The following is a 12,417-nucleotide window of genomic DNA, read 5'->3' as shown; positions in this document are numbered from 1 at the left end:
TTTTGTTAGATACAAGCCAGAACAGAAGATACTCCATAGCAGATGTGGTCTTTTTTATGAAGTTGCAACGCTCATGAAAAATGTTCACATCTGTGTCAATGGAGGTAATCAAACGAGTAAATATTTTGGAATAGAACCGCCAACATTAGAGGAATATATTGATGAAATAAGGCCATAATAAACTAGTTTTTATTGTTGCTTTTTTATATCGTCTTGCTTTGGAAGTTGGACAGGTGCAATTGGACGAGGAAGATAGGGATGTTGAGGGACGGGACCTTTGAGGGCTTGGTGTAATAGTTTCTCATTGTCATCCTGTTTTTTGATAACCGTCTTCATCATGTCTTCAATTATATCGATTTTAAGACCCATTTTTTTTATGGCATCTTTTTCTTGTAACCTGTCCTGTTCCAGGTTCTCAATTGAGCGTTTAATGCCTCTGTTCAACCCAGGAACGGGATTTACACAAGCTGCCTGTTTATCCTTAATGGCTTCCTCATCACATTCATTTTTTTCAAGAGATAAAACGTCCAGCTGCTTCGTGTTGGTTTGCTGACCGACAGCATGTTTGCCCTTCTTTGAGGCTGCTACCAAAGCTTCTTGGTCTCTTTTTTTCTTTAAAAGAGTATTGGTTTCGGCCTCCTTCGTCTTACTTGTCAACTGCTTACTCTCTTCCATCTAAGTAACATAGTAACATATGATGTTATATAGTTTAAATTGGTCGCTTACTTTCAGTTTCAATTCCATTACCCTGTGCTCTAGGTAAGTCTCAGAATCGTTACTTCCAGTGCCATACGTAGTGTCATACAATTGCTTTTTGGTAACTTCTTTGATCAAATTGCTGATCTTCAATTGAAAGGTATTCCAACTATAAATTGTTGCTGCATCTCTATCTATTTCGTTAACGTTTCTCATGACGGCTTTTTTTGCCTCTGACACTTCAAGCTTCTTTCTATCATATGGATGATATGCAATCATGGCATCGACAAGAGCAATAACTCTTCGGTCTGTCCATTCTCCGTAGTGTTTTTTAGGTGGGGAGTTTTTTGAGGTGTCGTTTTTTTTAGTCATTTGAAATATATGAAATAGGTTTATTATTTTTGAAAGTAGACAAAAGATAGCGTTTAAAAATAAGAGAATGCAATAGCTTTATTGGAAATCATCATGACGAAATTTCGTAAAAATCACTAAAATAAACCAATATGATTCGCTGAAACGAAATAACACAAAAAGGCGTAACATTTATTTGGATTTATTTCCTCCCTGTTTCCCATCAATTGCTTTGTGCTACATCGGAGCTGAAAACCAAGGTTTTTCCTTTTTTGAGAAAACATTGAATTGAAATTTGGCTCCCCAAAGCTCTCTAATTACCCGCTTGGAGGTCACTATGCTTATCAAAATACATAACTCAAGATATCAGAAAAATACTATTGGGATGGAATGATTAAGGACATCAAAGAATGGATTTCAATCTGTCTACGTTGTCAGCAAAAAGGAAAAGAAGTAGAACTCGAAAAACCCATGTGGTTCCCGTTCCGATTAGCCCTTTTCAACAAGTTGCTATGGATATCAAACATGTGGAGACCTCTCGGGGTGGACATCGATACAACATTGTAGCTATTGATTATTTTAGTAAGTGGGTAGAAGCTCGAGCTCTAGTGCACGCGAATTCAGTTTAAGTATTCAACTTCTATGTTGATTAAATTATCACACGACACTCTATTTCGAGGATAATAATCACAGACAACGGTAACCCCTTTAGTAACTTATTAATTACTACTCTCTGTGATCAATTCGGCATCAAACATAAATATAGTTCAGCGTACCATCCTCAAGGAAATGGACTAGTGGAGAGATTTAATCGGATTCTTGGATCTTGCTTAAGAAAATTATCTCCGGAAGACAAACCTGATTGGCACTTATATCTGACTTCCATTTTATTCTCATATCCGTGTATAACCCGGACCAGCACAAAATTATCTCCCTTCCAAACACTATATGGCCGTATTCCGCATACTCCGTTTGATAATTTTATGAACCAACAAAACGACACGGAAGATGTATGGAACGAAGAAGAAGTCAACAGTAAATTTGAAGTATTCACATCTCATATCAACACTATTCAACACATAGCTCGTGAAAATATTCGCAAAGCTCAAGAATCACAACTAAAGATGGTTAATAAACGAATCCTATCACGAAACAAATCCGACAAACCCGATTACTGTGTAGGAGATCTTGTTTCAAAGTACAAAGACATTATTGCCAATATTCTATCAGCCAAATTAGACGATCGATTCGAGAGACCTTTTATTATCCAAGAATGTCACAGAAATTCAACCTATATCCTAAAATCGTTAGATAGAGATATTGCACAGAGACATATCCATGGCAACAGACTAAAAATATATAAGCACCAAAAGTATCCTTCAATCCCAATTATTTCAATCCAATTGACAATCCCGATGGACTTATTAACAACGACAACAATCAATCCTGTCGTATTTGGGTACGATCCACTTAAAGAATAATTAAGCGAATCGTCTAAATAAATAAACTATGAAATCAAAACAACCTTTGATGTTGCATATCAGCATACGCTTGTATACTGCTATACAACTTCTCCTACTTCGAGTACATACTTCTATGTAAAAGATTGCATGATTGGCCTAAATACGATATACGAATGACAGTTGGATACAGAATGCTATACCACTGAGTTACGATATCACCGATCGAGAAGAGAAACTTCTCAGATCAATCAAGAATTATAAGAAAGAGAAACTTAATATTAATAGTTCTCTCAATGGATTAGCTACCCAGAGAAAGAATATAACAGCTATTAATATAAATGGTTCATTTACTTATATATTGATATAATTATACTGCTGATAAAGAGTATAAAGGAATAGTGTATGAATTAATGGATACCTAGCTTCTACAAACAAATATACAAATATCGATAAGACATTTTATATTTGGGATCGTAATTTATTTATTACAAAGATAATGAATAAATGATCAACTATTATGTTCTATTGCCAATTACACTTGACAAACAAGTATGCATCTTTTACAGTAACCGTTGCATGATCTGATAAATAAGTGTCTCGTAATACTAAAGATTTATTAGCATACTCATGCTCCCGTACCACTGATATGGGACAACGTTATCTGGAAACAATTCTAACGAGTAGTATCCATTTAACCCAAGGCGGGAAAAAAAGTATAGATCTATTCCAAAACCAGAAAGGTTGACTCATCATTAAATCTCAGGAGAGTTGTGCAATATAAAAAGGATCAATTATTTCATAGCAGCAGAGTTCTTGGAGTCTATTTTTACCCATAATAAAAATATACTTTTATCTCATTACTTTTCTATGTAATATTTTGTCAAATACCACAAATCTTTCTTTTGATGTGGACCGATTCCTCAATGTGCCTTTAAGCAAAGATGAAAACTTAGGGTTAATTCTTGACCTGGTAGAAGTCCCCTTAAAGACAGACATTCGTAAATCACCTTCACACCAACAAGAGATTATTTTAAAACTCGAAAAAATAGTCAAACTACAAGAAATTCTTAAAAGAGCCACAAGAAAATATGTCAAAACTTTTGTTGATTTCTCCACTCCAAACAATCAAACTTTAACTCGCAAATATCATAACATTTACACAGAAAAATATCATCATTAGTTCAAAAATCAAAATTTATTCAAGTATATTAGAAAAATCGCCGTCCAACAACATTACCAACGTAGGAGTCCTACTTCTTCTAGTGGGGAGGATGTGTAAGAAAACGTTTTAACCACACATAGATATTAATTAAGAGCTTTCAAAGTACGATGGTTACACCATTCTTAAAGACAACTATAAATCACTTCACCCCACTAATTTAAAAAATTAAAGCTAAATTTTGACGTCAAATTTTTATTCTACTGGTAAAAGTACAAAAAAGTACAAACGTCATCAAAAATAATTTTTTATTTATTGGCGGGAGTGGCTTTAGACTTTGAATTATTTCTTTTGTTTTATATTAAAAAAATGTCACTGGTCTCTAGAATTGAAACTGTCTCTTACACTCGCATTCGCGCAGAAGCAGATAGACGTAAAGCAGCAGATATGGACTTATGGTTGGAATGCAGACAAGATGATCCAACGATCACCCTGGAAGAGGTGAAGGCACTTATCGGTCGATACCACAATCAGGACGTCATCTTGCCTGAAAGAGCCCGTGGCATCAGCAAGTACAATGTCTACTGCCAGCAAGAAAAGGAAAAGCTTCTTGGTGGAGAATCTTGGTCAACTTATTTAACCCCCAAGATTCTTTCTGAGGGGTATCAGAAACTGTCAGATACTGAGCATCTTGAACTCAATCCAGCCGTTAGAACGTTGGAACAGATAAACCAAATGGAACAACTAATTAACACGGGTTTGACGAGGCGTGAAATTTGGGAAACTTTAACGGGTTTTCTGAAAGCCTTGTACCGGTTTCATGGCATAGAATTTGTAGGGATTTTTGGGAAAACGAAATCATGGAACGATGTTTGTTATGGAGGTATGGCTTTACATAATTTCTTTATTGAAATACTAAACCGTTATAAACTAGAGAACGTTCGTGGAATGGACTTGGGACGATGGAAAAAATACGTGAGATTGTACGTCAATCCCAAGTCCCGTGGTAACGATATCTATATATAAAAGCAAAAATAGCAATTACTACCTAATTTCCAAACTAATGTTTAGCCACTCCCCACACTAGTGAAATATTGCACAGTCAAAACGTTTCTGGTGTGAAGGAATCCCTCAGGAACTCAATCAGTAAGATCATAACCAATACAAAATAATCCTTGCCTAGTCCTATTATGTAGATTGCCAATGCGAAACCGTGTATGAAAAAATATCTTGGAAGCAATTAGTGAAGTTTGAAGACCTGGGGGCAGCAGTTCTCACAAGCCAAAATATTTTAGTCGAGAACTGGCCGTTGCCGGATTTTGTCCATAAGAAATTTATGGCAAGGGACAATTTCAAAATGGTGGAGAACAGTTTAAACGATCTTAAGTTTAAACTGTCTCGCCATTACACTAGGGCAGATTCTATTGAAACCAACACTGATTGAATAAAAAAATATCTCCTGTCTTCTCTTTTCATTTGTTTTAATTGTCTAAAAAAAAAAAAAAAACTCTTATGAATCATAGGATAAGTTATATCTCAAAGGTTGGATTTGCAAAAAAGGCTATTATTTTGGTCAGGCAATTAACACTCGTGTCAATACATTTTTTTATAAGGTCGTCTGCAAGGTATGGTAATAGTTTTTTAGTATTAGTATGGCAATGTCCGTATCTGTTCTAATACTGTACGTATCAGATACATTTTTTTATCGTTAAAATAAAAACGAAGTCGAGTTAGACTCCATCACCGTCAAACGGTTGGTCTGAATCGACGCATGCAAGCTCGTGTGATACTTCTCAGCCATACCAGGGTGTGTCTTCTTTCTTCCAGCCTTATAAATTCTCTTGAGAAAGTTTGTGGTGTACTCCTCGATAGATTCATGTTCGGTCATAAACAAATTTTAAATTGTTCAAATAGCTTTTTCACGGCCTCGGAAAGAGCCAAACTTCATCCCAAACAACGCCTTTGCCTCAGCCCAAATGTTGCAATGAGTAAGCTCATTTTCAACCCACTCATCATAAATGCGAGGGATGTTGACTTCAATGAGTCTTTTCCATACAACATCAATATGATCCGTCGAAGCCTTAACAATTTTCTCGAAATCCCTCAAGTAGATCTTTACATTCTCATACCGAGGTGAATTAGGATAGAAATTACCAGGAGTCGAAGTCAATTGGAACTTGGGAAGGTCGGAATTGTTGATACAAAACGATTCCTTTATGTTGGCATATTGTTGTGATCGAGCTTTAGATATTCATATATACTTGATCTACACAGCATATTTTTATTCGTTACGATACTTTTATAAACACTTCTTTTAATGTTGCATATTAAATACTCACAATTGACTTAACAAACTAGCACAATATTTATCAAGCTAAATACAAGTGCAAAAGTATACATTTATTATACAATTATTATAAAAAGACATTATTAATATATTGTACTAATCAGATTAGCGGAGACCAATGACAAGCGAGGTTTAAAAGTACAAACACGATAAATTTTTGAATGTACTTTGATGACTTTTAAATGTACGCGTTAAGTGACACTACAGACCTATTACAGAAACGTGTACCACTCTTTCTTCTATTATATGATTCTCATTGAATTACTTACTTTCAAGATATGGCGTGTCATTCATAAAATTGCCTGTCATCTAGCCCTGTCTAAGAAGGAGGTCGAATTCAATATGTATATAAAGGACCCCTAAATTTTATGTTTATAAAAGTTCAGTTAATTTTTGCGATCTGGTTAATCTTACTTGTCATTTTTCCTAAATTATCATCGATTTATTACCCATTTGGAACCTTGAGTACCCAATTCATTGGTGTTACTCTTTTCAGAAGCTTTCTCCAAAATGGTTATTCATCGATTTAACGTATCGATCAACGTGGTTCATTGCTCCACCTCGAGCTCAGTAGCATCCGGGTTACCTTCAACAGACATAAGTGCAGAGATGCAATTGTGATAGTTGAGGATAGAGATAGATAAATAAAAACAATAAAGTACTTTGAGACTGCTTATAAGTTTTATTAAGTGTGCTAAAACCACATAATAAATGCTACTGTCTACAAAAGGAAAGATGTTTCACGGATAAAAGATCGGGAATAAGTAACCCGGCTTTATGGAAATGTCATGAACTCATTTCATCATGTCCTAGATCATGCCTTGATTTTAAACCCTTGTGAAACCTTGTCCTAGAATCTAATATCAGTATACCTTGTCCGCTATCAAACTCCCTGTAAAACCTTGTACCCAAAATAATATCAGTATACCTTGTCCGCTACGAAACTCCCTGTAAAACCTTGTACCCAAAATCATATCTGTATATCTTGCCCGCTTCCTGAATTCCTTGTAAAACCTACCACCAATCTGTATTCCAATATATTTCCCGCCTCTTGTCTGACTCAACCTTAGTAAACCTTTTCCCGATCATCTATTACTTCATATCCCAATCCAGTTTTCCCGCCCGTGTCAAATCAGAGATATTCCCCGAACCATCTAATTATTCAATGTCAACTAAATCCAGCCTGCTATTACTCGTCGAATCTCAATTACTCATCCTTGTCAAATAATCTGCTCATGATATCTGTTCCGTAAAGTCCCTTGTTAATCTATAATTTAAACCCATCGTAGCTTTTCCCATGTATAAGAAATAGTATAAATAGATGCTAGTTATTTATTAGAAAAACGTTATTCTGGATCTTAGTCCTAACCCCTCCCCCTTCTCTGAAATAAACTTCTTTATTATCATTTTTATTCTGACTCTCGTGTCACCAAGTAGTCTTCTTTCTGTTCTTGTTCTGTTTCTGACAGGAAATTTCTTCATTTCAACACAACTCTAGGCTCCGACCAATGAGAGATCAGAGAATTTAAGGAACAATAATAAATCAAGGACAGCTATCTTACGATGTTCAATAAACCAAACGAATGGTCCATCATATAAAACTACGATGGATCTGAGCTGTCAAAAATACAAGCCACAATATCTTCAATCTTCTATAAATATCAGGGCAAACCTGCCCGTCTAGTGAGCTCTTAATCAATTTTTATACAAATAAATCGACAAGACTTATAATTGTATTCTCTTTGTTTTTTATCTATTTTTTTCTGTAAAACTATTCTACTTTTACTACATTAAGAGTAAAAAGTACATGAAAAGATTGAGAGGATTCTATTCTAACTATCAGTTTGCATATTTATATATGTTAAGAGAAATCGAATTATGAATTTAGTTTGATGGATAAGTTACACAGCACTAAAATAGTGCTTGTAGTTGGATATGATATAATGCATAAGAGATTAGTTCGTGTTGTGATGTAATAATATATGGGGTGATGAAGTGAGATTTAATTTTAATATTGTTTTATGGTGTGATTAGTAACAACAGTAGGTGGATCACCACACCACAGTTTTTGGCGCTAGTCGAAGTCATGAAACACCACGACGTGACCCGACACGACAAGTCTGTTCCAATTGTCAAGGCTCGTTCAGGATCAGCGCAAGCAACATTCGCGGTCATCAACGTGGCAGACATTGAACATCAAGTTGGGTTAATTGAGTTTCCTCCCAATGGAAACCAGTTCTACGTCATTGCCCCCTACTATGCATTCAACGATAATATTCAAGCAAATAAAGGAAACCTTTCCATTTTGTAAGTTTTTGTAATTGCCATTCGTTTCATTACTTTTCTTTTTTTTTATGGAACACATGTCGAATAGAATAAGGTCATATTTTCTTGGGGCAAAATGATAATAAAAGAATCACAGAACCGAAAAAAAGAACTTCTTTTTTTTAAAAAAAAAAAAAAATCTGGTTTTTAAAATAATAAAAAAATGGCAGTTTGTTACCATTTGTTTCACAGGCGCAAAACATTATTTTTTATACCGTAACCCATCAAATTCGGATCAATATTGCATCAAATTTTTGGCATATAGCAGTCTAATTTTAACTTCGAGATAGTTTTTATAACATCTAAACTACATATTGACGGTTCCAGAAATGTTTTTGAAGCACTTTTGTTTTTTTATGATATTATGATCATTTGTAGCAATTTTTTGCTAGAATCTTATTGACTGGGGATATCGAGCAAATAAAAAAATGGCAGTTATGTTTCCATTTAATTCACAGCTGCTGGTATGTCCGCCATAGTGAAGGAACCGTCAACAAAACCGACACACCCAGTAAAGCGGTACTTTTTTCAATCTCGTGCTTGATTTGTACTCGTTCAGCTGCATCAGGCCAGCTAAGATACTTCTTCTGAAGACGACCAATAACAGCAATAATAAATCTCTTTGTGAAAGCTATGACTGAGCCTTCTATTGTTGTGAATAATTGGTCAGATATGTCACATAGCTTATTTTTAGTAAAACTTACCAGAAATTCCTACGCTTCTTGCAATCTTTCCAACGGAACCACCGTTACCGCGGACACCCAGACGCTCCAATGCAGCCATCATTTGAATTTTGGGAAGCGTTTGAGCTTTTTTTTCAGTACTGCGATATACACGGTGGTCTCTGATCATATCATGTAACGCGATGAATGAATTGAGGCTCATTCGGATTTCTTGTCGTACTCTTCCTGTGTCGAGCTTTCTCAATAAACTAATCTTGGAGTACAGATTGATCTTTGGGACTTGGGTTCTTGTTGACAAGTATCGGTTGGATAAAACACTTAATAAAGCAACAAGTGCAGCAGGCGCAAAATTGACACAATCTTCATCATCATTGTTATTTTTACGTACAGCTTCTAAGGCGACCATTGTTTGGAGGTCTTTGATTAATAATTGACGATCAGAAACAGCTGGCATTTTATCTTTTTTAAGAAATATTCAATAGGATTTATCGAAAAAAAAAAGCTGAATATTTATACTCGTACCTTCTTCTGTGTAGCCCCGACTAATTATGTGTCATCAAATGTCATTTAACTTAGCTGATTCACGCCCATCATTTTAATAGTAACAAACATATGAAAAAAAAACAATTATTTATTGAAAAAAAAAAATTAATGATGATTATTTAACTTGTCTATTTCGGCGAAGTATTCTTCCTTCGTAATCATCTTATTGCTTATGAGCAACCCAAGATTGGCCATAGCCACCTGCCTTTCTTGGTGCTTTCGATCAGCAGCATCTTTTGTCTCTTGACGAACACGCTCATCATCCTTCTTCTCTTCCATTTCTTGACGCCAATTCCTGTCAAACAGGTCTTGCTCAATTCGAGCGTTGACCTCGCGCTCCAGAACTCTCATTCTTTTGATTGTCAACTCATTTGGTCTCTCACTTGACTCCAGAACAGTGTCCACAATGGCATGACTTGCCAATCTTTTCTTTTTGCTCGATGTTGATCGGACAAGAGAGACAACAGAAGGATCATCATCATTATTAATTGAAATGGTAGCAGTGATGGGAGTGGCGGCGGTGGTAGGGGCAGTGGGAGTGGTGGCATCGGCGGTAGTGGTAGGATTGGTAGGAGCGGTAGAATTGGTGGGAGCGGTGGGAGTGGTGGGAGTGGTGGGAGTGGTGGGAGGGATGGGAGTGGTGGGAGTGATGGGAGTGGCGGTGGGAGCTGATTGTACATCAACAACTGGTCCTTCGTCGTGCTGAACAAACTCAGCGTCGCTCTCGCTGTCATCGTTGCCAAACATTATTTCTTCAACGTTGTCATAATCCGCATCTTCGTTAAAAGGAATAATCACAGAGTTAGCCGAGTCGCGGAAAAATGGCTCGATCTCAGTGTACCCCTTATACTTCTTAATGCAAGTGTCTAATTGTTTTTTTTGTTCAAATAAGTTCAGGGATTTTATGCATGTCTATATGGTTTACCTAAAACAGAAATCTCCTTTTCTTCACGATTATCATCAGTAGCACTGTCAAGGATACCTTGGCCAGTTTGGTTCCTCCATGTTTCAGCCTTTCGATAAGCTACAATAATTCTGTCGATCTTTGCTCGAATTGCGTTTTGATCACGAAAAGTGACACCCAAAGCTTATAATTCTAGAAAAATATTACTACAGAGTATTGTTTTGTTGGCAGCGGTTGTCATTCCGTCGTTCTTTTCGCCTCTCCATTTACTGAAGTTTCCATCTCTTGTGATCCATCCCATCAAGATATCAATTGATGTCAATCCGTCAGGGTTTAACTCGTTTTTGGTAAGATGCTGATCACCGTACCATGATACACTGGATTTACCGGTAGCTTCGTTGCTGGGGGAATCTTGGCTGCTGCTGGTAGCTTTCTTGCTGGTGGAAGCTTTCTTGCCGGTGAAAGCTTTCTTGCTGGTGGAAGCTTGGTTTCTGGTGGTAGACATTTATTTGGTAAATACAGATATGACGTGATGCGAATTGGCAGTAGACCCTTATTATTTATACCTGATTTTACGTGTATATAAAATACTCTTAATGTGTCATAACTGCGATTGCGCTGTGATGTGTCATACTCAATTAACCTTTTGATGTGTCATAATTACAATGCACTCAATGTTATTATTACTCATAATGAAGTTACAAACTCAGGAACAGCTTCATTGGCTCGGATTTTCAAAAATAAATGTCTTTGAAAAAGTGTGAATTTTTTTTTTATTCGGGGGTTCAGTTCTTGTAAAATGTCAAATGCATTTCATTGGCTCTTAATTATTTCACCGAATGTGTAAAAAATATGAGTATCCGGCGGGGAAGAACTGAATCCCCTTATTGTATCAACACAACAAGTGTAAATTTTAGGTGTCGTGGCTTCGGTCACACAAGTAGTTTAATATTTAAAATAGTGTTCACTAAAATATAATAAAATCATCTTTTAATCTCCTAAATAATCTTTGATATATTCGGTCGTTATATAACAATAGTTCCTCGACATAGTGTTACAATGCGGATTTTCAATATGTAATAATTGACTTCAACACTAAAAACTTTACTCAGACAATTTATATTTTTCATGCTAACTTTTAGCATTGTACTTCGCTAACTTCAATCTTTACTTTTTTACATTTAAAACCTTTTGACAAATTTATTATTATTATCATTTATCTGAAATCAAGGGTATCGTTACCGATCCTTTGATTTCTCAAAAAGTATATAAACCTTAAAACAAAACATATTTCAATAAACATTCAGATTTTACTATATACTTTTATCATAAACTTGCCTATCAAATATTATATCTTCTATATATAATTGGCCTATTATCTTACTGTCTCCCTAGAAAAACCGAAGCCTTAGTCTCCTTTTCTCTGTATCTTTATTTCAAATCTTTTTATTCTATTTATCTTTACTGGTTCGTTACCATATATATCTTTCAAGTATTTATATAAAATAACGTGGTGCTCACTTAGGGCCCTCACAAGCAACAAAATTATTTTTTTAAAGATCCCGATTAAGGACTTTTTTTTTTTTTTTTTTTTTTTTTTTTGTGAAAGGTTACTTCAGACTTCCAAAAGAGAGCTTTTTCCAAAATCCATGACGTTGCTTTTTAATGACCCTTTTTGAACGATTAAAAAATAAAGTTCAATCAAAATGCTATCCTATCTGTTATTATTTTTCTCGGACTTTTTTTTTCGCCCTTTTTCCTACATACTTTTTATTTTTAGAAAAACCAAAATGAACCCATCCCAAATTGTTACTGTAATTTCTGAATTGCAACAAGTTTTATTTAGACTCGACGAAGAAGCTGAGAGTATGGACGACGATATCCAAATGATTATGGAATCAGACAATACTGCACTTTACCGACAACAACGTCTCCAGTACAGTTTT

General features: G+C 35.5%; 4 protein-coding genes across 4 annotated transcripts; 2 read left to right on the top strand and 2 right to left on the bottom strand.

Annotated features, from left to right (window-relative positions):
* Positions 1-2,030: 2,030 nt before the first annotated feature.
* On the top strand, positions 2,031-2,528 carry EV154DRAFT_570697 (uncharacterized protein; the record flags this gene model as incomplete). Its single annotated transcript, XM_051606211.1, has 1 exon — positions 2,031-2,528. The coding sequence occupies one exon, from the start codon at positions 2,031-2,033 to the stop codon at positions 2,526-2,528; it is 498 nt and encodes a 165-aa protein (XP_051451201.1).
* Positions 2,529-4,032: 1,504 nt separating this feature from the next.
* Positions 4,033-5,111, top strand: EV154DRAFT_529723 (uncharacterized protein). The gene is made up of 2 exons (XM_051603708.1): positions 4,033-4,552; positions 4,604-5,111. Exons 1-2 carry the CDS (start codon positions 4,039-4,041, stop codon positions 4,693-4,695), a joined length of 606 nt encoding a protein of 201 aa, XP_051451200.1. The 5' UTR covers positions 4,033-4,038; the 3' UTR covers positions 4,696-5,111.
* Positions 5,112-5,575: 464 nt separating this feature from the next.
* Positions 5,576-6,615, bottom strand: EV154DRAFT_580371 (uncharacterized protein; the record flags this gene model as incomplete). The annotated part of the gene is made up of 3 exons (XM_051606613.1): positions 5,576-5,881; positions 6,466-6,519; positions 6,577-6,615. The coding sequence occupies 3 exons, from the start codon at positions 6,613-6,615 to the stop codon at positions 5,576-5,578; spliced, it is 399 nt and encodes a 132-aa protein (XP_051451199.1).
* A 2,983-nt stretch (positions 6,616-9,598) lies between these two features.
* Positions 9,599-10,976, bottom strand: EV154DRAFT_580365 (uncharacterized protein; the record flags this gene model as incomplete). The annotated part of the gene is made up of 3 exons (XM_051606612.1): positions 9,599-10,433; positions 10,493-10,591; positions 10,679-10,976. The coding sequence occupies 3 exons, from the start codon at positions 10,974-10,976 to the stop codon at positions 9,673-9,675; spliced, it is 1,158 nt and encodes a 385-aa protein (XP_051451198.1). The 3' UTR covers positions 9,599-9,672.
* Positions 10,977-12,417: the final 1,441 nt, after the last annotated feature.

This window comes from Mucor mucedo, assembly GCF_025094135.1.
Source record: "Mucor mucedo strain NRRL 3635 chromosome Unknown EV154scaffold_197, whole genome shotgun sequence".
Taxonomy (NCBI): domain Eukaryota; kingdom Fungi; phylum Mucoromycota; class Mucoromycetes; order Mucorales; family Mucoraceae; genus Mucor; species Mucor mucedo.
The sequence above is the reverse complement of the archived record's forward strand: the minus strand, read 5'-3'. Positions and strand labels throughout refer to the sequence as shown.

Excerpts from the sequence above, each read along its gene's own strand:
- EV154DRAFT_529723 (XM_051603708.1), top strand. The coding sequence starts at position 4,039 with ATGTCACTGGTCTCTAGAATTGAAACTGTCTCTTACACTCGCATTCGC. Across the intron at positions 4,553-4,603 it reads GAACGATGTTTGTTATGGAG|AGAACGTTCGTGGAATGGAC; the intron begins GTATGGCTTTAC and ends GTTATAAACTAG.